Below are 12,024 nucleotides of genomic sequence, written 5' to 3'. Positions count from 1 at the left end.
TTGCCTTATGCATTCATCATACTTGGACAGACATTTCTCCTGACCATACTTACAGGCACAATCTTTTTTTGATTGGCTCGCTCTCTTCCTCTTTGCCCGCCTCTAGCCTGCCTCTCCACCCACCACCCATCCTTTCCTGACCAAGTGAACTTGTTTGAGTGAGTCTAAGTGTGTTTGGTTTCGTTACAAACAACCCTCTCTCCCTAATCGCATCTATGGTAAAAGCATGTTTTTAATTGGTTTTAATGAGGTTGTGTTTTTTTGCTGCTCGGGTCTGATGTAATTGAATTTGTTGAATATTATGACTTTGTGTTGTGATTGTGTCTCACTGTAATCTGCTCTGGGATTGGCAATGAAGAGTAGATTAAAGTAAAATATGTAAATAATACTTGGTACAGCTCTTAATCTGTTGTAGAACTAGAACCCAATATCAAGCAGGAATCACATAGGTTTCATTTTACTCTCTTAATATTATTTATAAATCAAGCATCTTTGTTAAGTTCAGTAGCAGAAAAAAATATAACAGTATTCTCATGGGATAAATATATCCTCCTACAGTGTACATCTCTGGATGGGAGGTGCTCTATCAGCTGTGATGACGAGGTAAGCAGCAGATATTTTCTTAACATTTAATACCTGCAGGGTTGCAAAGTGAACACAAGTAAAAACTGGAGACATGCTGGGGGAATGATTATGTAAAAAGCAAACATATTACCAATAGGTATGTGGGCTGTTCTTCTCTTTGCCGTTATTTTAAATGTACAGAAAGGTGGGGTTTTCCATTGTTTTGGCCTGGTATTACAGTGGTACCTCGCAAGACGAATTGAATTCGTTCCGCGGGTCAATTCGTTTAATGAAAAATTCGTCTTGCGAGGCACAGTTTCCCATAGGAATGCAATGAAACTTAATTAATGCGTTCCTATGGGCTCCAGGGGACTGGCGGCGGCGGCATTTGCTTGCTTGGCTCGGGGAAGGCAGGCAGACAGGCGGCAACAGCCCTGGAACCTTGCCAGGCTGTTGCCACCTGCCTGCCTGCCTTCCCCGAGCCAAGCGACCAAGCGCCGCCGCCGCCAGTCCCCCGAGCCGAAGCGCAGTGGGCGCTTGGCTCGGGGAAGGCAGGCAGGCGGCAACAGTCCGACAAGGCTCCCCGATGCCGGCTCTGTGTGAGGGGGAGGGGGAGAAGCGGAGGAACGGATCCACTTCGCAACACGAAGCGGCGGCCATAGAAAACCTCGTCTTGCGAGTCCCCTCGCGCAATGCTTTCATCTTGCGGGTTTTTCATTGTGCGAGGCATTCGTCTTGCGAGGTACGACTGTACTTATATAAAGCAACATTTTCTTGAAACTTTTTCTCCTACCCGAAGCTGCCCAGCAATGGGATATACCTTTTATATTGTGCTAAGGCTCTTCCTTCTTGACCAGGGATAGGGATAGGAAACCTGCAGGTGTTGCTGGACTCCAACTCCCATCAGCCCCAACCAAAATGGCCAGATTATAGGATTTGGAGTCAAACAACATATAGAGGGCTACAGATTCCCCTTCCCTGCTGTTGACTAAAAGAAGAATGAGTTCATTTCAAGGTATGTGCTTAACTGCATCCTTATCTGAGATTGTGCAGTTTGGATGCCATCCAAACTTCCACCTTCCGCTGGTTGGGCTTTGTGGAGTGGTGAGGCTTACTGCTCACAGCATCTCAGGGCAGGGGACTTTGCACCCCTAACAAATTGCCACAAACACATGCACACAGCTTCTGGATTTATCCTCTCTCTGTGTCCGTGATGTCATCAAAACAGGCCTTTGGGACAAAGGTCTCAGGCCCCATTTAGCAGATGGTCATGGCTGGCTTACTACATTTTGAAGGAAATGAAGTAATGCACAAAGTCCTCTAAACAAGGGACCTGTTAGCCTAGAGATTAATATTAACTAACTGCACCACTGTGCAGTCTCAGAGACGCTGGCCTTTATCAGTGCTGTTTGGCCTCCAGACCTGCACAGAGTGTGCCTTTTGTGAGAGATGAAAAACATCACTATTATGTGCTTGGATGAGAAACATGAAGACAGAATCTCCACAGTGAACATTAACCAATGCATATGAAAAAATTCCTTCAGTAGCACCTTAATGACCAACTAAGTTTTTATTTTGGTATGAGCTTAAGTGTGCATGCACACGAAAGCTCATACCAAAATAAAAACTTAGTTGGTCTTTAAGGTGCTACTGAAGGAATTTTTTTATTTTGCTTCGACTCAGACCAACACGGCTACCTACCTGTAACAATGTATATGAATAAAGCATTTCCCCTTTATATAGTGCATCAGTGAACTTCTTTAATTCTTGAAATCAAGCATTTGATCATAACTTGTATTATGTTACAGAATATTAACTGTTACCTCATTGATAATAATGGATTTATACTAGTTTCAGAAGATTACACACAGGTAAGTGTAAATCTCTTTTTAAAATCAGTTTCATACAAATTAGGTTTTCTGTCTGATCTTTGTTGAGGAAATAAGTAGCATAAGATTAAAAAATAAATGCAACCTCCCTGCCCAAAAGCATGTAGTCTATCTTTCTGGGGGTCTGAAATAATTTCTGCCGCACAGCAGGGTGGGTCTGCTCTAAAGCTCATAAAATTTTAAATTTATAGAACCCCTTTCTGCAGACATGTCTGTCACTCTTGAGGAATTTTTACCTTGAGATGGCGGTTTCTCTGAAAGTCTCCCCCCCAAAAAATAATAATTAGAAAGGTTTGTTCTAACATTTTGAAGATAAAGCAATTCTGTATGAGCGATACAATTATGGCTGTTAATATAGAGTGTTAAAGTTTGCCCATGGCTTTTCAAGTTATTTAATGAATATACAGGAAGAATTAGGAACAAGTAGAGTGTGGTTTGTTTTGCATGACTTCAGAAAATATGGATTAGCACTGGCCCAATATAGCAGCCTCTGGCAATATACGGCTATGCTGAAGTAACTTCGTAGACCTAAATTAATTTGGATCAAACATTGTTTGAAAACAATGACCATATATAAGTCTGCAGAACATATCAAATTTTAATATTTATATTGAAAAGCATCCACTGATAACAACTCTATGATTGCATGGTTGAATATTTTTGGAATACAGTGGTACCTCGGGTTACAGACGCTTCAGGTTACAGACTCCACTAACCCAGAATGGGTACCTCGGGTTAAGAACTTTGCTTCAGGATGAGAACAGAAATTGTGCTCCGGTGGCGCAGCGGCAGCGGGAGGCCCCATTAGCGAAAGTGGTGTCTCAGGTTAAGAACAGTTTCAGGTTAAGAACGGACCTCCAGAACGAATTAAGTTCTTAACCCAAGGTACCATTGTATTTCTGAGATATTTATTTTTCAATTTATCCACCATGAATTTGTCTAATCTCCTTTTAAAGCTACTTAGACTAGTGGCCTTCTAGGGGAACCATGAGCCCTACTTTACAAAAAGCAGTCTTCTGCTTGGTCAAAGTCCTGTTTAAAGATAAAGAACTGTAAGAAGGGAGATCTGGAGCCTTGACGTCCCCAACAACAGGTCCCTGGTCATAGTTTTCCCCACTGTGCAGGGATGTATTATATTTCTATTTAAGTTATAGTAATCATTTCTAAATTTGTATCTATACACATAAGTAAGCATGTGCAAATTTACGCAGATCAGTGTTCTTTCTCTGGGTGATGTGTTGCCTTTTTTGGCAATGGCTACTCTATGGGCACCATCACAGCTCAAGTCACTGAATTCCACAAGTTGTTCTGTTCTTCTTTTGTCTGTCCCAAAATCCTTGTCCTTAACTTAGACTTCCTTAATCAACCCTATTTCTAGGGTTGCCATATTTTGAAGAACAAAAAAGAGGACATATTTGCCGACTTCTACTTTTCACTATGGATCTCTATGACAACTCTTATTTTATATACCAATGGAAATGAGGACATGTCCTGGAAAAAGAGGACATATGGCAACCTTAACTATTTCCCCTTTATGATACAGCGGTTGGTGCTGTGGTCTAAACCACAGAGCCTAGGGCTTGTCGATCAGGTGGGCAGTTCGAATCCCCACGATGGGGTGAGTTCCCATTGTTTGGTCCCAGCTCCTACCCACCTAGCAGTTCAAAAGCACATCAAAGTGCAAGTAGATAAATAGGTACCGCTCCGGCGGGAAGGTAAACGGTGCGCTGCTCTGGTTCGCCAGAAGCGGCTTAGTCATGCTGGCCACATGACCTGGAAGCTGTACACCAGCTCCCTCGGCCAGTAAAGCGAGATGAGTGCTGCAACCCCAGAATCAACAGCGACTGGACCTAATGGCCAGGGGTTCCTTTACCCTGGCATAGCAAAGTTAAAGCAGATTGAGTTAACTACTCACACCAGAGAGAATATATGTGAAAGAACAGAGGAGGATTGGGCAGATATCTCCTTGGTTGTGCAGGACCCAGGAGGACAGCATCTTGTTGAATGGCCACAGTTACACTGTCTTGGTGTGTATTTTTCATCCTATGGATATTGTGAAAACTCCTCATTTATGGGTAACTAGAGAAGCACTCACATTGTGTTTTCTAGAGAATTCTTAGTATTGTCTATATACAATAAATGGAAGGGTCAAATTAAGTTCAGTAAAGCAGAAAATTCTAGAAACATTATCCAGCTAAAGCTGCATGATCTCAATACATGCTTAAATACCCCCCCATATAAACCAACAGAAATTAAACACGCTTGGTTGCATCATTCTACTATTGTTTCAAATTATTCAAAGCTTATTATTATGGGATGGAAGCTAACCTTTAAAGCTTAACTGCAACTGATGCATACGGTAGGTGTAGAATCAGATTTCCTTCTTTTTGTGAAATGATATAGGTTGTTGTCATTTTTGTGAATCTGGGGAAAGTGTAGCTGTTGAGGCCTGTTTGATGCCTGACACCCTTAGCCTATTGATATTCATTGCTCGCAGGGCCCCAGTGAACCTGATGTATTAAAGCAATAAAGTACAAATGATCTCCTTGCTCCTAGCAAGATTTACACACCCAAATACTTTCGGGTAGAGAAGGCAATGCTTGTTCTTTAAGCAGAGGAATGCTTCCGTTTTTGGCTTAGCCTGTAATTTCTTTGCCAACAAACTCCCAGGTGCACATTTGAGGCCATGTCTATCATTTGCCATGGTATCAGGGTTTCATTAAAACAAAACCCATGGAATCCACACCATCCCTTTTCTTCCCACAGAAATTTTGGGATTACTCCTTTAAGGAGTAGATAGAATGCATGCAGGAATTTCATGGGGGGGGGCGCTTGTATGAAGCAATGTACTCAAGGGGTTTTAACGAGCAAGTTGTTTCTCTGCTACGGAATGACACTTCAGTACATATGTATGGGACTTTTGAAACTGTATGTCAGGAAAGGGGCCTGCCTGGGAGATAACGGGTCTCTTTGGGATTGCCCTGAAAACCTATAACCCAAATGGTTGTTTTCCTGTCCAAGATTTATCTTCATTATCCCAGGCCTCTTTAATTTAGTGAACAAGAGCATAATGTAGCACTCCCCAGTATGAAGCTAGAATATAAACATTTATACGTCTGATAAAATGTAGTTTCAAACAGTTTAAGCAGGTCATATAGGAATTACAAAAAAATAAATAAATACTTTTTTATGATTTGTTTAGGAAATCCTTTCAAACCCTGTTTATATCTTTATGGAGCAGTTTTTTAATCACATGGGTTTATGCTCAGATTAGAGTATTTTCTTTACAAGCTTTAGGGTTTGAGTGTATTTTTTTATTTTATTCCCAACATCAGATGTTATGCAATGAACCCCAGTCTATTGTGTAAGCTCTCACATCTGCTCAAGGGATTATTTTGTAATCCCTGTAACGTGTCCTGACAGTTAAATCCTTTTTCAATTTTTATGAAAGAGAAGTACCCCTTAAAACTTCATTACGTAGCTGTCAAAACTCCTCCAATGGTTTCATAGGAGCTGCCACGGTGCATTGCAGCCAGCAGAGATTGGCATTTATTTAAATCTCCGGACATGATTATGTTTTCTCTTGCAGACTGGAAACTTCTTTGGTGAGGTTGAGGGTGCAGTGATGAACAAATTGCTCATAATGGGTTCTTTTAAAAGGTAAGAAGTCTACTCTCCACTACTTTTTGCAGTCATCAAACAAAAATGATAATACATATGAAGCCAAGTTCAAAAATTATTTTGCTTGTTTCTGTGTAATGGCCTCCTTTAGATTTATCCTGATTTTCTGTCTCAGGCGGCTTATGTGAAAATACAATCACATTGGGGCTGGTTCTTTCCCCTGTGGGTATCACAGTGCTCTGGGTTGGTATTTCCACCACCAACCCACCCACAGCCCTGGAACTGTGGCTGTTGCAATCACAGAACCCTGAAGCACCACACCACACTTGTCACTTTTTCCCTGCAACGATGAGGTGCCATTGGTGAACACTCTTTGGATTCAGTCAGTCAACCAAATCCGCCTAACAGTTACCTCATTTTGCCCACATTTTACCAGCTTCTCCACAAGGATATCATGGGGGACTAGGTCAAAAGTCTTGCCGAAATCAAGATACACAATGCTCACAGCGTTCCCCTGATCCACTCCGCTTGTAAAAAAATAAATGAGATTCATCTGGCATGACTTGTTTTTTGAGAAATCCAGACTGGATTTTAGTTTAATGGATGGAACCCCCCCACCCCTCAAGTGCACTTTCCTGGGCTTTCCCAAACCTTGCAAATACTTCTGCTGATGGAACTTATTACCCCCTTTATTAGTATATTTTTGCTAATATATGAATTTAAGCACACTTTCCAATAGTATATTTTGTACACATTATTTGTTTTTGTTTTTTTAGCTTTTATTTATGCAATTTTGACAGCTTTTATACACACATCACACAGTATCCACCACTGAACTCTTTTCCTAAGATTTCTCATTCCATCTCTCTATGGCGTTCTAGGGAAATCTTGATCTGCTGCATATCCTGATATTTCACCCATTATCTTCCCAAGTCTTCTTTTTTGATGTTATCTGCTGCTTATATGTTAACTCCTACTTGTAGGTTAAATTGTATATTGTACCCTTAAAATAATCTCCAAAACACCTCCACTCATCTCTTCTCTTTAACTCATCTTTATTCCTTACTTTCACGGTCATGGTTACTAATTATATGTATTCTATCAATTTGTTCTGCCAAAGTTCTTCTTCATTCAGTTTTTTCACATATACTATTCTAGCTGCCGCGGTTGTGTATAAAAGATATTGAGTGCCTTATTTGGAATGTCATCACCTATTATTCCCTCTGGTCTTTTGGGAAATGTGGGTTTTACAGTCTTTTTAAATTGTGTGAATCATTTCCCAATACTTTCTAGTGTACATGACCACCACATATAAATCAGGGTTCCCACTACCTTCCAGCATAAATTTGACCCCTTTTTGTACATTTTCACTAATTTGCTCGGTGTCCAGCAGCACATCATCTTTTGTAGGTTTTTCCTTAATAAGATAGCAGGCAGAGAAATTCATGTTTTCCTCCACATCATTTTTCCCATGAGAAAATTCTATGTTGTAACCAATGTCAACAGCCCATATTGTAATTGTTGCCTTTTTGTAAACACTATTCTGCTGACAGAATATATTACAAATGGTAAAGTGTAAATTTTGAAAAATACCTGTGTTTTGGTTCACATACTGTTTGAATTACGCAGATTCTCCTTTAAATGCAAACGGAATAAATTCCTCCTCCATCTTTAGTTGTCTTGCTACTACCTTGGTACCTCAGGTTACAGACGCTTCAGGTTACAGAGTCCGCTAACCCAGAAATAGTACCTTGGGTTAAGAACTTTGCTTCAGGATGAGAACAGAAATCGTGCGGCGGCCGCGCAGCAGCAAGAGGAAGCCCCATTAGCTAAAGTGGTCCTTCAGGTGAAGAACAGTTTCAGGTGAAGAACAGACCTCCAGAACGAAATCACCTAAGTTCTTAACCCGAGGTACCACTGTATTCCTGCTCTGTGGGCCATTCATATAAAAATCCATATACATATTCTCTGGAAGGATTGGGTTTTTGATCAGTGGGAGAGGCATGGAAGCTCTCTTTAAAAAGTTTCTTCAGTGAGGCTGGGCAGATTATTTACATCAGCTAACTTTCTGATGTAAGTAGTTACTGACCTTAGAGGTATACTCAGGTGAAATTTCCCTTTGTATAACACACAGATATTCCCAAACTGTACTATCTAACAACTGTCAAATAATTGCTAATCCAATATAGACTTTGTCGTTTGGGTGAAACAGAAATGTTTTTAAATATTAACAAATAAAATACTGCCAAAAATTAAGAAATCCAGTTCCAAGTTGTATTGAAAAGCTAATCCCATCCCACAACCATATTTTATTGCAAGTAATGTATAACTAATGTGTTGGCGTTTCTAAAAAGCAAACAAACAAACCTTCATGCATACATGCCTTATTTTTTTGTGATGTAATATGATGCTGAGCATTATACCGAGTTAGGGAAAGTTAGGGAAAGACTGACTAAAACTAAAGTGGGTGCAACCCCTTTTATAGCCTTTGTATCTAATTTGAGATGCCTCATTGATTGAAAAGTTAATACGCCGAGAACAACCAAGTTCCATCCTGAAGATAGCACACAAAGAAAATGAGGTGGTTATTTAAACAACAGGAGCTGGCAATTAAAAAGGAGCTAAATCCCAAATAGGGTAATTTTACTAAGTAACCCACCTGCCTCTTCCCTCTCTGCAAAGCAGATAATTTTTGTTTTAATGTAGAGAGAGAAAGCAGGCAAGCGGCAGAGGTCTTTAAAATAGCCCAGCTGCAATATACACTTTTCCGCAGTCCCTCCTTCCTTTGTCAAAGCTATGAATAGTCACTTAGGGCCTATTCATCTAAATGGCTGCAACAACCTGGCTGGCAGTTCCACAGGCTGCAGCAGTAACTGCTCTAAACAGGAACCATGTGAGAGATGTCAAGTACACAACGTGGTCATTTCCAACACCTGTGCTGCTCACCCCTCCCCAAAAACAGAAAGGCCCCACAGTAGTGAAGAGAATGAACAACATCACCGGCTTGGCTCACATGGCTTCCAATTAACAGGGGCTATTATTGTGGACACAGGGCCACCTAGTCAAGTAGAAGCAGCCAAAATGGCGCAGCAGGCTTGTACTTGTGGTTTGGCTCTTTTTGTCAGGCTTGGTTTATCTCTCTCATTTCCTTTGTTTTGTGTTTGCTGCAAAACGGTTGCAACGAACAGAACCTACGGCTGGAAGTTGCAAAGTCTAGAAAGTTGAGAATGCCTCTGAGCATGTATAGGGTATGACACTGAGTAGCCACAACCATCTCCTACGCATTTTGGATTAAGGAATGTTTTCACGCAGGGTGGATGCATTTTGAAAGCTCCCATTTCAGAGAGCTTAACTATATAATAACTAACGGGCACCCTGGTGCTTAAAGTGTTGCAGTGGTGTGTTCAGATAAATTTAGTTTGTATCAAAACGTTACAGAATTGTCATATTACAAGACCAGTCTCAAATCATGTTGCTTATGCAAAATGTTCTTCTGAAGAGCATTTTTCTTTTCCCCCTCCTTTTTCTTCTTGATTTCACTGCGCCACATAGCTGCCAAGTTTTCCCTTTTCTCGCGAGGAAGCCTATTCAGCATAAGGAAATTTCCCTTAAAAAAAAGGGAGAACTTGGCAGCTATGCTGCGCCAGTATTGCTGCTGGAGTTGCATCCAGTTTATAGTGTTATCTGTTGACTGGGTTTCCATATAGGCAGATGTCTAAGCCTTCATACATTACAAAATGGATAGTTAGAAGACATCAGTAGAGGGTTTGTTTTTGTTTGTTTGTTGTTGTTGATTGTTGGGTTTTTTGCCATTGCAATCATATTTTGCAGGAAGCTTCCAAGTGGACTATTTTCCCAGTTACTGTGGAAAATGGATATGACTAAATCCACTCTACATTGAACATTTTTTAATTGACTAATAAAAATGAAGAGCTGGGAGGGATTAACACCCCCCCTCCACACACACAAACACCTATTTAAACATATGCATAATCCCAAACCCCTGAGATCTGGAAGGGGAAAACTCATGGGTCACAATGACACCTATCCACCACTTAATGCACATCTGCAGCATTTGGTGATAATGCTTATGAGTTGGATCCAGAGTGTCTCTGGAATGAATGGAAGGGGCTGAGGTCTAGTGGAGGATCCTGCTGGAAGGAGGGTGGTGGTCCCCCCCCCCGCTTTGTGCCATGTCCCACACTGTTCTACAGGTACTTCCAACCCTCATTTTTCAGGATTTTGAGAAGGGAGGGTATGAGGAACTGATGAAAATGGACTCCCCCCCTTCTTTCCTGGGTAGGAGCTTTACTTGAGTGGCATTCTGTCAGACTTATGGATCCAAGCCTGTGATTTCACCCATTACTACTAAAATCCATGGCAGGTGTAAATGTGAACATTTGTAAAATGTTGAAGGAGTTTCAACTGGACAGTGTAAAGCAGGCATGCCCAAAGTCCGTTTTGGTTTAATCCGCCGCCCGTGGCACTATATGTCTTGGGGTAAAATCCTAAAATAAGCTCAGCAACTTCAACCCTAATGAAAGCTCAACAAGCTTTGGTCGGCCCTCACACATGTTCACTTCATCAAACCTGGCCCTCTTTGAAAAACGTTTGGGCACCCCTGGTGTAAAGGATACATTTTGTCAAATGTTAGTTCTTTCCATTTCAATAAAGCCAAGATGCTAACTAGTCTCTGGTGTAAAAGAACAGCAAATGTTTCTCCCTCTTGTGAAATGTACACAGTGCATATATTCTTCCAAAATAAAACCACCGTGTTTCATGTATTGTGAGCAAATTGGAATGACTCTTTAAAGGCATGACGTGACTACGTAGGCTTGCTATCCTTAAAACTGAATCACGGGCATCTGAGCAGGTTTATATGGTGTGGAAGCCAAATGTTCTTCCTGTTTCTAGGAACAGAATTCCCTTTCCATGCAATCGCTTTGATCTGACCATTTTTTATTGGGGCATTTTATGTTCTTCTGAGAAAGATGTGGCACAATATGCTTCCAGACATGATGCTAACCTAAAAATCAACGGACAGTAGTTCTGTAGAATTGAACCATAATGTTATATTGATAAATCTATTTTTGTACTGTCAGGTTGAGTTTTTCAAAAGTATTGAATATTTTGAATAAGTGCCCAAGAGTAAGTATCATACTTTCTTCAAAGTAAAGACCTTCCATTCATGTAAGTCACATGAATATCTCTTTGAGAATGTAACTGAACACTTTGCATTGAAATGTGAGATGCCTACAGAGCATCCCAGGGCAAACATTGTTATAAATTTGCTGGCATAACCTGAGCTGCTGGTAATCCTTTGAAGTTAAATTGACTTCAGACAGCTTTTCTTTTCTCCTCGTAATCTATTGCAGAGTTCAAACCTTGATTTTTACTATCTCAGGAAATTGTCTATAAAAGAGTAGGTTTTGTCTCAAGGTGTTTGCTCTAAAAGGATTGCATGTTAAGTCGCTAAAGAAAGTTCTTTGGCATTACTTCCAGGGACAAGTTTCTCATGAATGTGTTTCACCTGACTTTTTGCCTGATATCACAGAGAAACTATCCCATGGTCATTGATAATAACAAGGTTGCAGGCAGTTAGCACAGTGATGTCAGAAACACTCAGACATATTATTATCAGTTGCTAAAATAAAGCACAGAAGCTAAGTGCAGTGGTCCACAGCCCAAGGCTTGGGCTGGGCAGTTTTATGGATTTAAATTTAGTTCAGAGGGAAAGCAGATAGTTAGTGTGTTCTTTAGCTATAATCAGCAGAAGAGGAAACGGCTATCTGTAAAATGTAGATACTCAAGAGATACGCCATCATTATAAGAAGGGGCGATAATCTGGAAGTTATTCTTCTGCAGCAGCCTTCCCCAACTTGGTGCCCTCCATAAATTTTGGACTTCAGCTCCCATCAGCCCCAACCAGCACAGCCATGCCCCCCAAATC

General features: G+C 40.8%; 1 protein-coding gene across 4 annotated transcripts in view; it reads left to right on the top strand.

The window, feature by feature from the left end:
* Nucleotides 1-12,024, top strand: part of CACNA2D3 (calcium voltage-gated channel auxiliary subunit alpha2delta 3) — a 511,446-nt gene that overhangs the window by 450,817 nt on the left and 48,605 nt on the right. For all 4 annotated transcript variants that reach the window (XM_060271434.1, XM_060271435.1, XM_060271432.1 and 1 more), the window contains 3 exons: nt 559-603; nt 2,373-2,435; nt 6,043-6,113. In XM_060271434.1, coding sequence (XP_060127417.1) covers nt 559-603; nt 2,373-2,435; nt 6,043-6,113 — 179 coding nt within the window. The remainder of the gene's footprint in view (nt 1-558; nt 604-2,372; nt 2,436-6,042; nt 6,114-12,024) is intronic.

This window comes from Zootoca vivipara, chromosome 2, assembly GCF_963506605.1.
Source record: "Zootoca vivipara chromosome 2, rZooViv1.1, whole genome shotgun sequence".
NCBI classification, from domain to species: domain Eukaryota; kingdom Metazoa; phylum Chordata; class Lepidosauria; order Squamata; family Lacertidae; genus Zootoca; species Zootoca vivipara.
The sequence above is the reverse complement of the archived record's forward strand: the minus strand, read 5'-3'. Positions and strand labels throughout refer to the sequence as shown.